Source organism: Tarenaya hassleriana, unplaced genomic scaffold (genome assembly GCF_000463585.1).
Source record: "Tarenaya hassleriana unplaced genomic scaffold, ASM46358v1 Cleome88, whole genome shotgun sequence".
Classification (NCBI taxonomy): Eukaryota; Viridiplantae; Streptophyta; class Magnoliopsida; order Brassicales; family Cleomaceae; genus Tarenaya; species Tarenaya hassleriana.
The window spans coordinates 159,466-170,502 of NW_010971205.1; the positions used below are offsets into that span (position 1 = coordinate 159,466).

Sequence of the window (11,037 nt, forward strand, 5' to 3'; positions counted from 1 at the left end):
TTTAAAAATAATTCTTCCAATTTCAAATGAGGATAGGATTTTAAGATTTCAACTTCGAATTGCGATTAACCGCGCAAAATTTTTTTTTTTGATAACGCGCGCAAAATTTCAATTTCAATTGATTATTAATTAGGTTGGATTATAAGCAAATGAAATCAAATTCAAAATTTTATTTTTTATTCTAAAGCTAGTTAAATTCATTTCTCTTATATCTATAAATTCAGAAGCATATACCCTACAAATCAATTTTTTATAACTCACTAATTTCATTTAGCTCGTTAAGTTAAATCTCTATAAACATAATAGATTATATTAAATCAGATGAATGTTAGGCACTTTTATTAATTTTTTAACGGAAAATGGTTTGTTTGAGTATGCATGCGCGGGGTTTTACATTTTGAACCGACCACGTGAAACAAAGTTCCAAAGAAAGTGGGACTTTCTACTTTTGTCCAGAAAACATAAATAAAAAATGTTATTCCTGAAATTGCAACGGCTATACTCCATTTTCAACAATTGAACTAACAAAAGCAATCTACCATATATATTTCAAAATAATCAGAACGTCAAATGCCTTTATCAAATAAAATATTAAATTTAATGAAAATATAAATAAAAACAAATCATATTATGCGTATGTAAAGACCTTTTTTCTCTTTTGTTTTTAGAGAAGAATATTCGTTTTTCATTTTTTAGCCTTCCCAATACAATTCAAATATTTGCAATTACACAGAATAACGGGAAAAAAGGACATAAAAAAAAGCAACTTTCGGATTTTCCCCATAAAAATTAAAGAGAATACGAAAATTCTATGACGTGGCGGATATCTATTGGCCGACAGCGATGCCATTATATCATCTCTCTGCCGGCCACATCAACTTTGCCTCGACCACAAAAGCCTCGAATCACATGGGACGCAGAACGTTTCTGTCTGCGCGTGCATCTTCACGCGACGTCCAGACCTACGACGGCGAGCAAGTTAACTAGCCAAAGTAGAACTATCCTCTTCCACGCGCTTGTTGATTTACGGCAGCGCGTACCCCGTCACGCGCCACACTTTGACAGACTTATCCAAGCTGCCGCTGTAAACTATCCAACTCTGGTCACCGACTTTCTCTCCCACGCGGCGGATGCCGTCGATTTCTTCATCACCCACAGCCTCCTCCACCGCGGCTAGACACTTGACGGGGCCTACGTGGTCGATCAGAACAGAAGCCCACGTGTGGGTCCCATCTGGATGCCTCCGCCACACGCATATGTTCTTGTCGGCACCACCGCTGAGCAGGAGATTACCCGCGGTGGCGAGGCACAAAACCGCCATGCGGTGGCCACGGAGGGACCCACCGTGAGAGAGGTACTTAAGCCCTTCCCAGAAGTTAACGGAGCCGTCAGAAGCTCCACAGTAGACAACAGCCGCCGTCAAGTTGACGGCTAACGCCGTCAAGGCGTTCTCTTGCTTTATCAACACGTTAACCAAGAAATGCTTCGTTCCTCTTCCTTGTAACTCACGTTTCCACACCTTCAACGTCCCGTCGGCTGATCCGGTGAAGAGCAAGTCGTCGAAACCCGAGACGACAGTGTTTATGGCGTCATCGTGGGCTTGGATCGATTCCAAACACTTGGAATCTGATAATCTCCAGATCTTGAGGGTCTTGTCCCAAGAACCAGAGTAAAGTAACCCTAGTTCTTCATTAACGCTCAGACAGGATACTGCATCGAAATGTCGGATCTTGAGTACGTTCTTGTTTCTACGAACTTCGACGTAATTCTTCGGATTCATCGATTTCATTAGATACTCCTTCAACGTGGGCAAGCTTCCGATTCGAGAATATCTCCCTGGAAAGCTCCTAGATCCTCTCCAGACCCGGATTTTCCCGTCTTGATGACCTGTGAAAATCCGGTTATCTCCAGTTAATACAATCGCCTTAACCAAACCGCTGTTCGATTTGAAACCGGCGAAATCCTTGAGATCTTTCCAGACCCTAATATTCTTAGAGTCCGACCCTGTGAACAGAAGATCTCCGGAAGCAGCCAACGAGTAGACATGCCCTTCTTGCCTCACGATCGTACCGATCAAACCGGTTTCGGAATCGTTGGTTAACTCGTGGTTATTCCCGGTTTGGTAGATCCACGGGGATTTGTAGTACGGAGAGTACGTCTGGTTCCACGGGGATGTGGACGGAGTCTTGTCGGTGGACGGAGAGAAAGTCTGGTTCCATGGAGACAGTACGTACGGAGACAAAACTGTCTCCTCGCTCGTTGTTGTCGTCGTTGTCGCCGTGGAGGCGTTGCTTGGCCTTTGATAATTATTGGTATTACTGTTGTATTTATTGTGATTCGTCGTAGTGGAACGGATTTGCTTGTTGTCGCCATTGCTGTAAGCTTCGTCGGCGTCGGCGTTCAAGAAGGCAGCGAAGGTTGGTCTCCGGTGATGATGGTGATTCTCTGCAGTAACCATGTTGATGGTGGGAAAGTTTTTCAGGATTTCTCGGAAACCAACGAGAGAAACTTGAAAATTAGGAGGGCTTTTTAAGGATTTTCTTGAAGGATAGGAAGTTTGGAATGGTGATGGGAAAAGTACAATATGGTTTTTTGTTTTTTTTTTTGTCAGTGGGAAAATTACAGGGGGTTTTCTCGGGAAACTTTACCCGCAGAAAATTATGTTTTATGTCGGAAACGATTAACGGTAATAATGGGCTGGGGCCGAGAAAGTAAGGTTTTGTTTTGTTTGTTTGGTGGGTGGGAAAATGCCTCGGGGGATTTTCTCGAGAAAATATTCAGTGGTATGGGCGGAAGGTGGGGATGATATAAATAGGAAAGGAGTGGCGTGATGGGCAGTAGGAGTTGGTGAACCGTCGACGTGGGGTAGCGCCACGTGTCAGTCTCGTACGATGCTTGAGTGTCAGATACCGGTACACCGGGGGTACCGGTTTCGCTTGAAAAAGAAAATCGGAAAAAAACAATTTAATAACGAAATTGCAAAAAGAAATAGATTATATCAGTTTTGTTAGACAACGTAGAGTGTATGATTTATATTCGTATGGTTTTTATAAGTCGAATAGTAAATTAAAAATCATTACACCAAAAAATAATTCTTGTTAGAAACAAAAGAAGTACTAGAAAAAATATTTATTAGTTTTATATGGTTTGTATTAGAAAGATTTCTAAAATTTACATTGAAATACATAGACATTAAAAATATTGTAGATAAAATTGTCTGATTTTTGGGTTTTAGAGTTTGGATCCGAATATGAATTTTATGAATAAGTTTATTCTTAGACCGGATTCAAATTTCATGTTTCCACTGTTGTATATATTTTAAATTGTTACAAATTATTAGTGTATGATTGTGGTTGAATGATTTATGATATATGTGTCCCAATGGGTTTCAAATCAGTGTACCACCGGTCGTTTGATTATGGTTCAATGGTCAATATATCCATTATATTCTTTGACCACTCATCTACTTTTCACCCTACCCTTGAAAAAAAAAATATTGAAAAAATAAAAAGACAAAAAAACCATGAAATTAAATAGAACGACAAAGTTACCCTTGGCAGCTCACACTCTCTCTCCCACGTTTTGTTCAGTTTCGAAATTAAAAAGGCAAAAGAAAACCTCTGAACTCAACTCTCACTCTAAAACCTCCGATTTGTTCTGTATTTTCGTCTGAGCCAATTTCGGTTTCTCCTCTTCTTCTCTCTGTGTCGAAATTTCTGTTTGCAACTAGATTCGAGTCGAGATTTGTGGAAGACATGACGAAAGGGAAGAAAATGGTTGTAGAATCTTCGGTACAGTCGTCTTCATCATCTTCTTCCTCCGAAAATGAGGATCGTCTGCAAATTTCGGAGTTAAAAGGACAGACGGTAGGTTAAATGAAATCATCTTCCGGTTGGATTTTGGTTGTTGTTTAGTTGAAATATCGATTTCAGAATCTATAAGTAGAGATTTAGGGTTTGGGTTTCTGAAATTTTGGAGATTTCGAAGTAGATGGTAGGGTTTTGGGTTTCTAAAATCTGTAAGTGAGGTAATTACTTGTCATGTGAAATGAGTGACATTGTGATTTGGGGTTTCTGAAATCAGTAGAGATTTAGGTAACTAATTGGGTACATTCTGATTTAGGACTGAGAAAAAGAGTCACAGTAACCTTTAAATCGGATTATAGATGTATGGATTGCATAGTGATTTGTGTAGGTCACGGTATGGTCACAACGTCACATGTTGTCATTGGCCACAAAGTCACATGGTGGTATGGTCACGTCACATGTTGTTATAGGTCACAGAGTCACATGGTGGTATGGTCACAACGTCACATGTCGGTTATAGGTCACAGAGTCACAGTTCACATGGTCCCAGGTCACATAATTATATGTTCGTGTAGGTCACACAGGTCACTGGATCACAGGTGACTAGATCACAGGTCATAGACTTGTTTATATTGCATGGTGTGTTAAATTTTTTATGTTTTGCAGGTATCATATTACTTCAAAATGGAGGAAATTCATTTCTGTCCGAGGATAAATACTAGATGCTACCCGTCGGAGACATTGAAAAACCTGAAAGATCTATTAACAGCGAAAGAGTGGCTATACTTCAAGAACGAATCGCAGTTTCAACATCTATTCCATGATCAATTTGAAGACACCCTGAAAATGGCGCCGACGACATATCTGATAAACCATGCAGTGAGGGTCGGTGATGATAAAGAGCTGTGGTTTGTCTATAATGGTGTACCAATCAGATACTCGATCATCGAGCACGCACTAATATGCGGATTAAAGTGCGGTGAATATCCGGGAGGGTGGGAGTATAAGAGAACAAGTCACTTTAGAGTTAAGACATTTGGAAAAGGAAAGGTGACTAAACAAGGTGTGCTCAAGCAACTAGAGAAGACACCTACTCATAGGGTTGCCGACCGGAAGAAACTGGCAATTGTGATGTTACTTGGAGGAGTCTTAGATCATGGTACAACAGATGATCACATAAACCATGATTTGGTAGACATGGTTAATGATTTGGAGTTTTGTGAAAAATTTCCTTGGGGACGTTATACATTCGAAAAAATCACTGATCAAATACGAAAGTGTTGGTTATAATGCTCTACGATGATCCGTGATATGGTATTTTGACTATGTATTGATTCATTGGTTTATGAATGCATTACTTTTCCCGTTATATGATTGACATATTTGTTATGTTTCGATAGATATCCTTGAATCATTGCAGATGATTCTAAATTCCCTGGTCAGTTGTCATTGTGGGAACAATGATGAATTAAGACCAGCATGATGTGTGATTGATGATGATGATCATATGCATTGGATACAAATCACGATCATGGGTACTCGTTTGGAACGAGTGACTGGATGACCCGCATGAGATCGTCATATGGACATGAGTTATGACTTGAATCTCATACAACGGTTCGTTCTTGAGTATCTGATATGAGGAGTGGCGTGTCTTGACTGCGTCAAACGTCGTCTTTAACCGGATGATCATAACAGCGTTGCTTAGATACGTTCACGAATCATATGTAGATAATAGACATGCAATACGGGACTTGTCACCTCCTAAGCAGGAGAGATGTCTTGGGCCCCTCGTGGAAATCGGACTGTGAAAATATGTGGCCACGCTGTAGATGAAGTTACATCTATTTTGTCAGTCGATTTGCCAAGACGAGTAAGCGGTTGAACTTGAAGGGTGGCTCAAACCATGCCCTTATTCAACATATGACATCGTGAGACAAAGGATCAGAGCTCAAACTATTGCTGGCTATGTTAGATCACCTCTAACTCTATTCTAGGTGGGTGGTCATGGCGTCTTGCTAGAGCCTAACCATGACTTGTGATTGGGAAAAGGGTTTCCGAAGCCACTACCACTTCGAATGAGCCTACAGGGTCACACACCATTAGGGATGGATCACACCTGAAGAGAATGAAGCGAGAAGGAACGACGAAACGAGCTGGAAGAGTTCTAGATGGCCAGACCGTCCGATCCAGACCTGGATCGGACAATCCAGCCGTTCCGGACCGTCCGTTCTGGTTGAAGATGGATTGTCCGTTCCGCACAAAGGACAGACCGTCTGATACAGACCTGGACCAGACGGTCCAGCCGTGCCAGAACGACCGTTCTGCGAAGAAACAGACCGTCCGTTTTGCGTAGGGGTCAGACCGTCCAGTCCAGACCTAGACCGGACGGTCCAACTTTCGGGAAAATTTCCTTTTCGCGGTAGATCTCCGCGTCGAGAATGGAGCAAAAGTTGTTGCATTGACCGTCGGCACTTACGATCTCACTTTACCTTCTGGCCTTGTATTGGAGTTGCATGATTGTTTTTTGTACCTACCATCAGTAGAAACATTATATCGATTTCATGTTTAGACTCAGATGGTTTCATATTTGTTATTGAGAACAAATGTCTGTCCATTTATAGAGGCAATTTATTCTATGGTAAGAGTTACCAGTTTAATGGCCTTTATGTTTTGGAAGATGAACCATCTAGATACAGGTCGATCTATAACGTAAGTACTAAACGGTTTAAGCCGAACGACTTAAATCCGATCTATCTCTGGCTTTGTCGACTTGGCCACATCAATGAGAAACGCATTGCGAAGCTTCATTATGATGGACTTCTTGATTCTTTTGATTATGAGTCAATTGAATCATGCGATTCTTGTTTGATGGGAAAGATGACAAAATCTCATTTTTCTAGAAAAAGGAGAACGGGCTACAGAGTTGCTAGAACTCATACATAGTGATGTATGTGGTCCTATGAGCTCGCCCACTAGAGGAGGTTATCTGTACTTTGTTACGTTTACTGATGATTTCAGTAGGTACGGTTATGACTACTTGATGAGACATAAGTCTGAAACGCTTGAATTGTTCAAGACTTTCAGAAACGAGGTGCAGAACCAACTTGACAAGACGGTTCAGAAGACACCATATGAGATATGGACTGGGAAGCGTCCCGGGTTAGCATTCATGAAGATTTGGGGATGTGACGTTTACGTGAAACGTCTGGCTTCTGATAAGCTATCCGCCAAGTCTGATAAATGCATATTTGTGGGTTACCCTAAGGAAACTAAAGGGTACTGGTTCTACAATCCATCTGAGAACAAAGTGTTTGTTGCTCGGAATGGATCTCTCTTGGAGAGAAAGTTCGTCTCCAAGAGAGTTAGTAGGAGTAGAATAGATCTCGAAGAAGTTCGAGAACCACAAATAGTCGAAGAACCGGGTGAACAGGTCGAATCGGTTCAACCTGTATCACAAGTTATTGAGACAACACCTCCTAGTGGACCTCGGAGATCTGGTAGAATTCGCCAAGAACCCAGAAGATACGGATTTCTTGTGACTGGAAACGACGAACTCATGTTGTTAGAACATGACCAGCGTACGTCGTATTCAGAGGCTGTGGCGAGTTCCGATTTCGAGAAATGGCACCAGGCCATGGAGTCTGAGATGCAGTCCATGTACGACAACAAAGTGTGGACTTTGGTCGATTCGTTCGATGGTATTAAGACCATTGGATGCAAGTGGGTTTTCAAGAAGAAAACCGACATGGATGGCATCGTGCATACCTATAAGGCACGACTCGTCGCGAAAGGTTTCGGCAGATTCATGGTAGGGGTGGGCACGGGTCGGATATCCGGAAATTTGAGGGTACCCGAACTCGAACCCAAACGTCTCAGGTTACATGTTTTATTACCCGATCTCGTACCCGTAAAATCGGATACCCGAACTCGAAAACCCGTGAGATAATTTCCGGATACCCGAGGGTACCCGAACCTGAATATTTGTAATTTTTTCAATTATTATTTTAAAATATATTTATATATACACACTCAAAATCATTCAAAATAAATTTAAATTGTATTTATATCTAAAATAAATTTATTTTTAAAAAATACATCATAAATATATCCTAATAATATCTATATAATCATTAATATTAAATAAAATAACACAAAATCTAATAAAAAATCTAAATTTTAAAAATATTTTTTTATTATCCGGGTACCTGAGAGTACCCATGAGATAATAATCATTACCCGAACCCGAACCCGAAAATTTGGGTATTCTAATATCAATACCCGATCTCATGTCTCGTTCGCTCGGATACTCGAAATACGAATATTTTTGCCCACCCCTAATTCATGGTATAAACTATGATGAAACCTTTTTACAAGTTGTGATGCTTAAATCCATACGGATTCTGCTGGCCATAGCTGCGTATTATGACTACGAGATATGGTAGATGGACGTCAAGACCGCATTCTTTAACGGGAATTTGCTCGAAGATGTGTACATGACACAACCCGAGGGTTTTGTTGATCCTAAATGTGATAACCCGTGAATTTGTCATCCATAGCGAACCTTAGGAAACTCTAAATAAACTATGATGAAACCTTTTCACCACTTGTAATGCTTAAATCCATACGGATTCTGCTGGCCATAGCTGCGTATTATGACTACGAGATATGGCAGATGGACGTCAAGACCGCATTCTTTAACGGGAATTTGCTCGAGGATGTGTACATGACACAACCCGAGGGTTTTGTCGATCCTAAGTGTGACCCTAGAACATTGCCCCAAACCTACCCCAAGCAAGGAAAACGGGCGGAAAAGAGGCTGGAACGTCCGGTCTGAGTAAGCAGACCGTCCGTTCCAGACCAAGCGGAACGTCCGTTCCGCATACACAGACCGTCGGGTCTGACGACGTTGGCCAGGTCTCGCGCGCCGCCTCTCCTTTCTGCTGAGTCACGACCGCAAGTTCGGCTTTTCTCCAGTGCGTGACACCTTCTGCTTGCTCAGGGACACCTCTTGCTTCCTCTGGGACGCGGGATTTCGCCTAAGTCCGCCCATTCTTCGGCCATTTCACTCTTACTTCACTCTCTCACTCTCTTATAAACTCTCTCAAAACTCCGAACATTCAATCATCGATTGAAGCTTCGATTTCGGTCGAAATCGACCAAGGAACACATAAATCAACACTAGAGAACCTCCTTAGTAAAACCCCAAGCTCGAATTTGAGCTAGGTGAGTGTTTTGGATTAAACCCGAATATGATAATCAAATTGAAAATGGAGTTTTGTTTGCCTTGAGTGAGAATTGCATGAAATTAATTGTAGATTTGAGTTCCCCATGAATCCTAGGTTATTTTGAGCTATAGTTGATTGAATTTGGTGCAAAAATTGGAAAATCCGAAGTACTGGTTCGCCTAGACCGAATGAGTTGTCTTTATACGATTTCGAATGAGGTCATAAAAATAAGGGGTCCAGGCCAGGACCGTTCGTTCTAGGGTTTGCAGGGTTCCGGGGAAGAAGGTGAAGTTGGACCGTCCGGTCCAGGTGCGGACCATCCGTTCTAGCTCCACTCAGACCGGAGGGACCAGACCACCCAGACCATCCATTCCAGACGGAGTAGACCGTCCGTTCCGGACCTCTGTCTCCCCGTTTTGGCTCGTTTCGTCGGATCGAGCGAGATCCGATGCAACCGACCTATATACCTGACCTACTTAACCCATTCCTTACCCGAATCCCATGAAACTCGAATGAAACCAACCTACGGTAAGTAAAAACTTCGGAACGAGTTGAACTGGTAATCCGAGATGGTCGGAATCCAATTTGATCGGATCGGAGGGTAAAAGAATTTAATGGAATCGATATACCGGAACAACAAGTAAGACGCATGTATATATGAATAAGGTATAATCTCGTATGAATGCTTGTGATACGTGTGTACCGAGTCTAAAATATATAACCCGATTCACAACTCACCGCAAGGATACGGATCGTCGTAACACGGGGTCGAACACGAGGACCGGTTGCTAAATCCAAATCTAGATCGAAAAGAGATCAAAGCAAGCAAGCAAGTAATGATGGAAGTGTATGGAATCTATAGAAAACGAAATAAGAAAGCAATATAAACGAGTAACCTATCAAACAAGGATGACTACGGGTGTCGGGATCGTATTCGCGTGTATGGGTATATGCTAAGCATGCGAGAATAACGATTATGACTTGTATTCGGGAATCATCAAGCAACAAAGATAGAGAATTCACCTCTCGGTCTACTAACTCCCTACCTACAGAGTAACTCGTCAATCTCTCGATCTATTCAAGTTAACCCTAGGTGCATAAAGAACGCTATCATCAACCCTAAATCGATTAAACCATATCTCTATGTGAATAATACGATCTATCCTATTGATTTTGATCCGAAACAAACCCATATCTCTATGTGGTTCAGAATCCAAGATAATTGATCAAGGGGTTAGCAAACATCAATCCAATAAAAGTGCAAATCAATAGAACCGAATCAAATCAAAACCGAAATCCAAGTTAGGGTTCAAACATACCCAAAACACATACGAATCCCTAACCCATAGTCGTGGATCTACTCACGGTTCATAGAAAACAATAGAAAGAACAGAGAAAAAGAGATAAAAGAAGGGATAGAAAAGCTCATGTCGATGTCTAGTCTTCACGATCGAATCCTCCTTCTTCTTCCCGAAATCCCGTGAACTTCTATTCTTCTCTCACCAAAAGCTCTCCAAAAATCTATATCTAAGTGTTCTCTGAGGTTCTTCCCTTCTAGGACGTGGTTAGGGCTCTTTTTATAACCCTAGGGTGGCTGCCAAGAGTTCTAGTCCCATTCCAATGCTGAAAATCGCGAATTAGGGTTAACTGGATCCGGACCGATTCCAGGTGGATCCGGACCGGATCCAGATTCCTGGGGTCAAATTCTGCGTCCTTGATCCGGACCAGATCCAGTTGGATCCGGCCCTGCGCTAGCAGTTTTCTGGTCTTCACGATTTCGCTCATAACTTCCTGCTCCGGTGTCAGATTTACACGATTTTGGTGTCTACGCGAAGCTCTTGAAGTGCTCGTTCCAATGGTATAAGTCTCGCACGATTTGAACCTCTGTAGAGAAAGTTATTGATGTCGCAACATGAGCATCTCATCCGGACTTCTCCTTTAACGTTCCAATCAGCTCCTTTTCGAGTCCAATCATCTCCAAAACCTGTAACTCTGCAAAACTA

The 11,037-nt window shown here is 41.8% G+C and overlaps 2 protein-coding genes across 2 annotated transcripts; one reads left to right on the forward strand and one right to left on the reverse strand.

Moving 5' to 3' along the window:
• Nucleotides 1–670: 670 nt before the first annotated feature.
• On the reverse strand, nt 671–2,895 carry LOC104803448 (myosin heavy chain kinase C-like). Its single transcript, XM_010527382.2, has one exon. The coding sequence runs from the start codon at nt 2,456–2,458 to the stop codon at nt 1,025–1,027; it is 1,434 nt and encodes a 477-aa protein (XP_010525684.1). The 5' UTR covers nt 2,459–2,895; the 3' UTR covers nt 671–1,024.
• Nucleotides 2,896–3,755: 860 nt separating this feature from the next.
• On the forward strand, nt 3,756–5,096 carry LOC104803467. Its single transcript, XM_010527398.1, has 2 exons — nt 3,756–3,866; nt 4,473–5,096. Exons 1-2 carry the CDS (start codon nt 3,756–3,758, stop codon nt 5,094–5,096), a joined length of 735 nt encoding a protein of 244 aa, XP_010525700.1.
• The last annotated feature ends 5,941 nt before the right edge of the window (nt 5,097–11,037 follow it).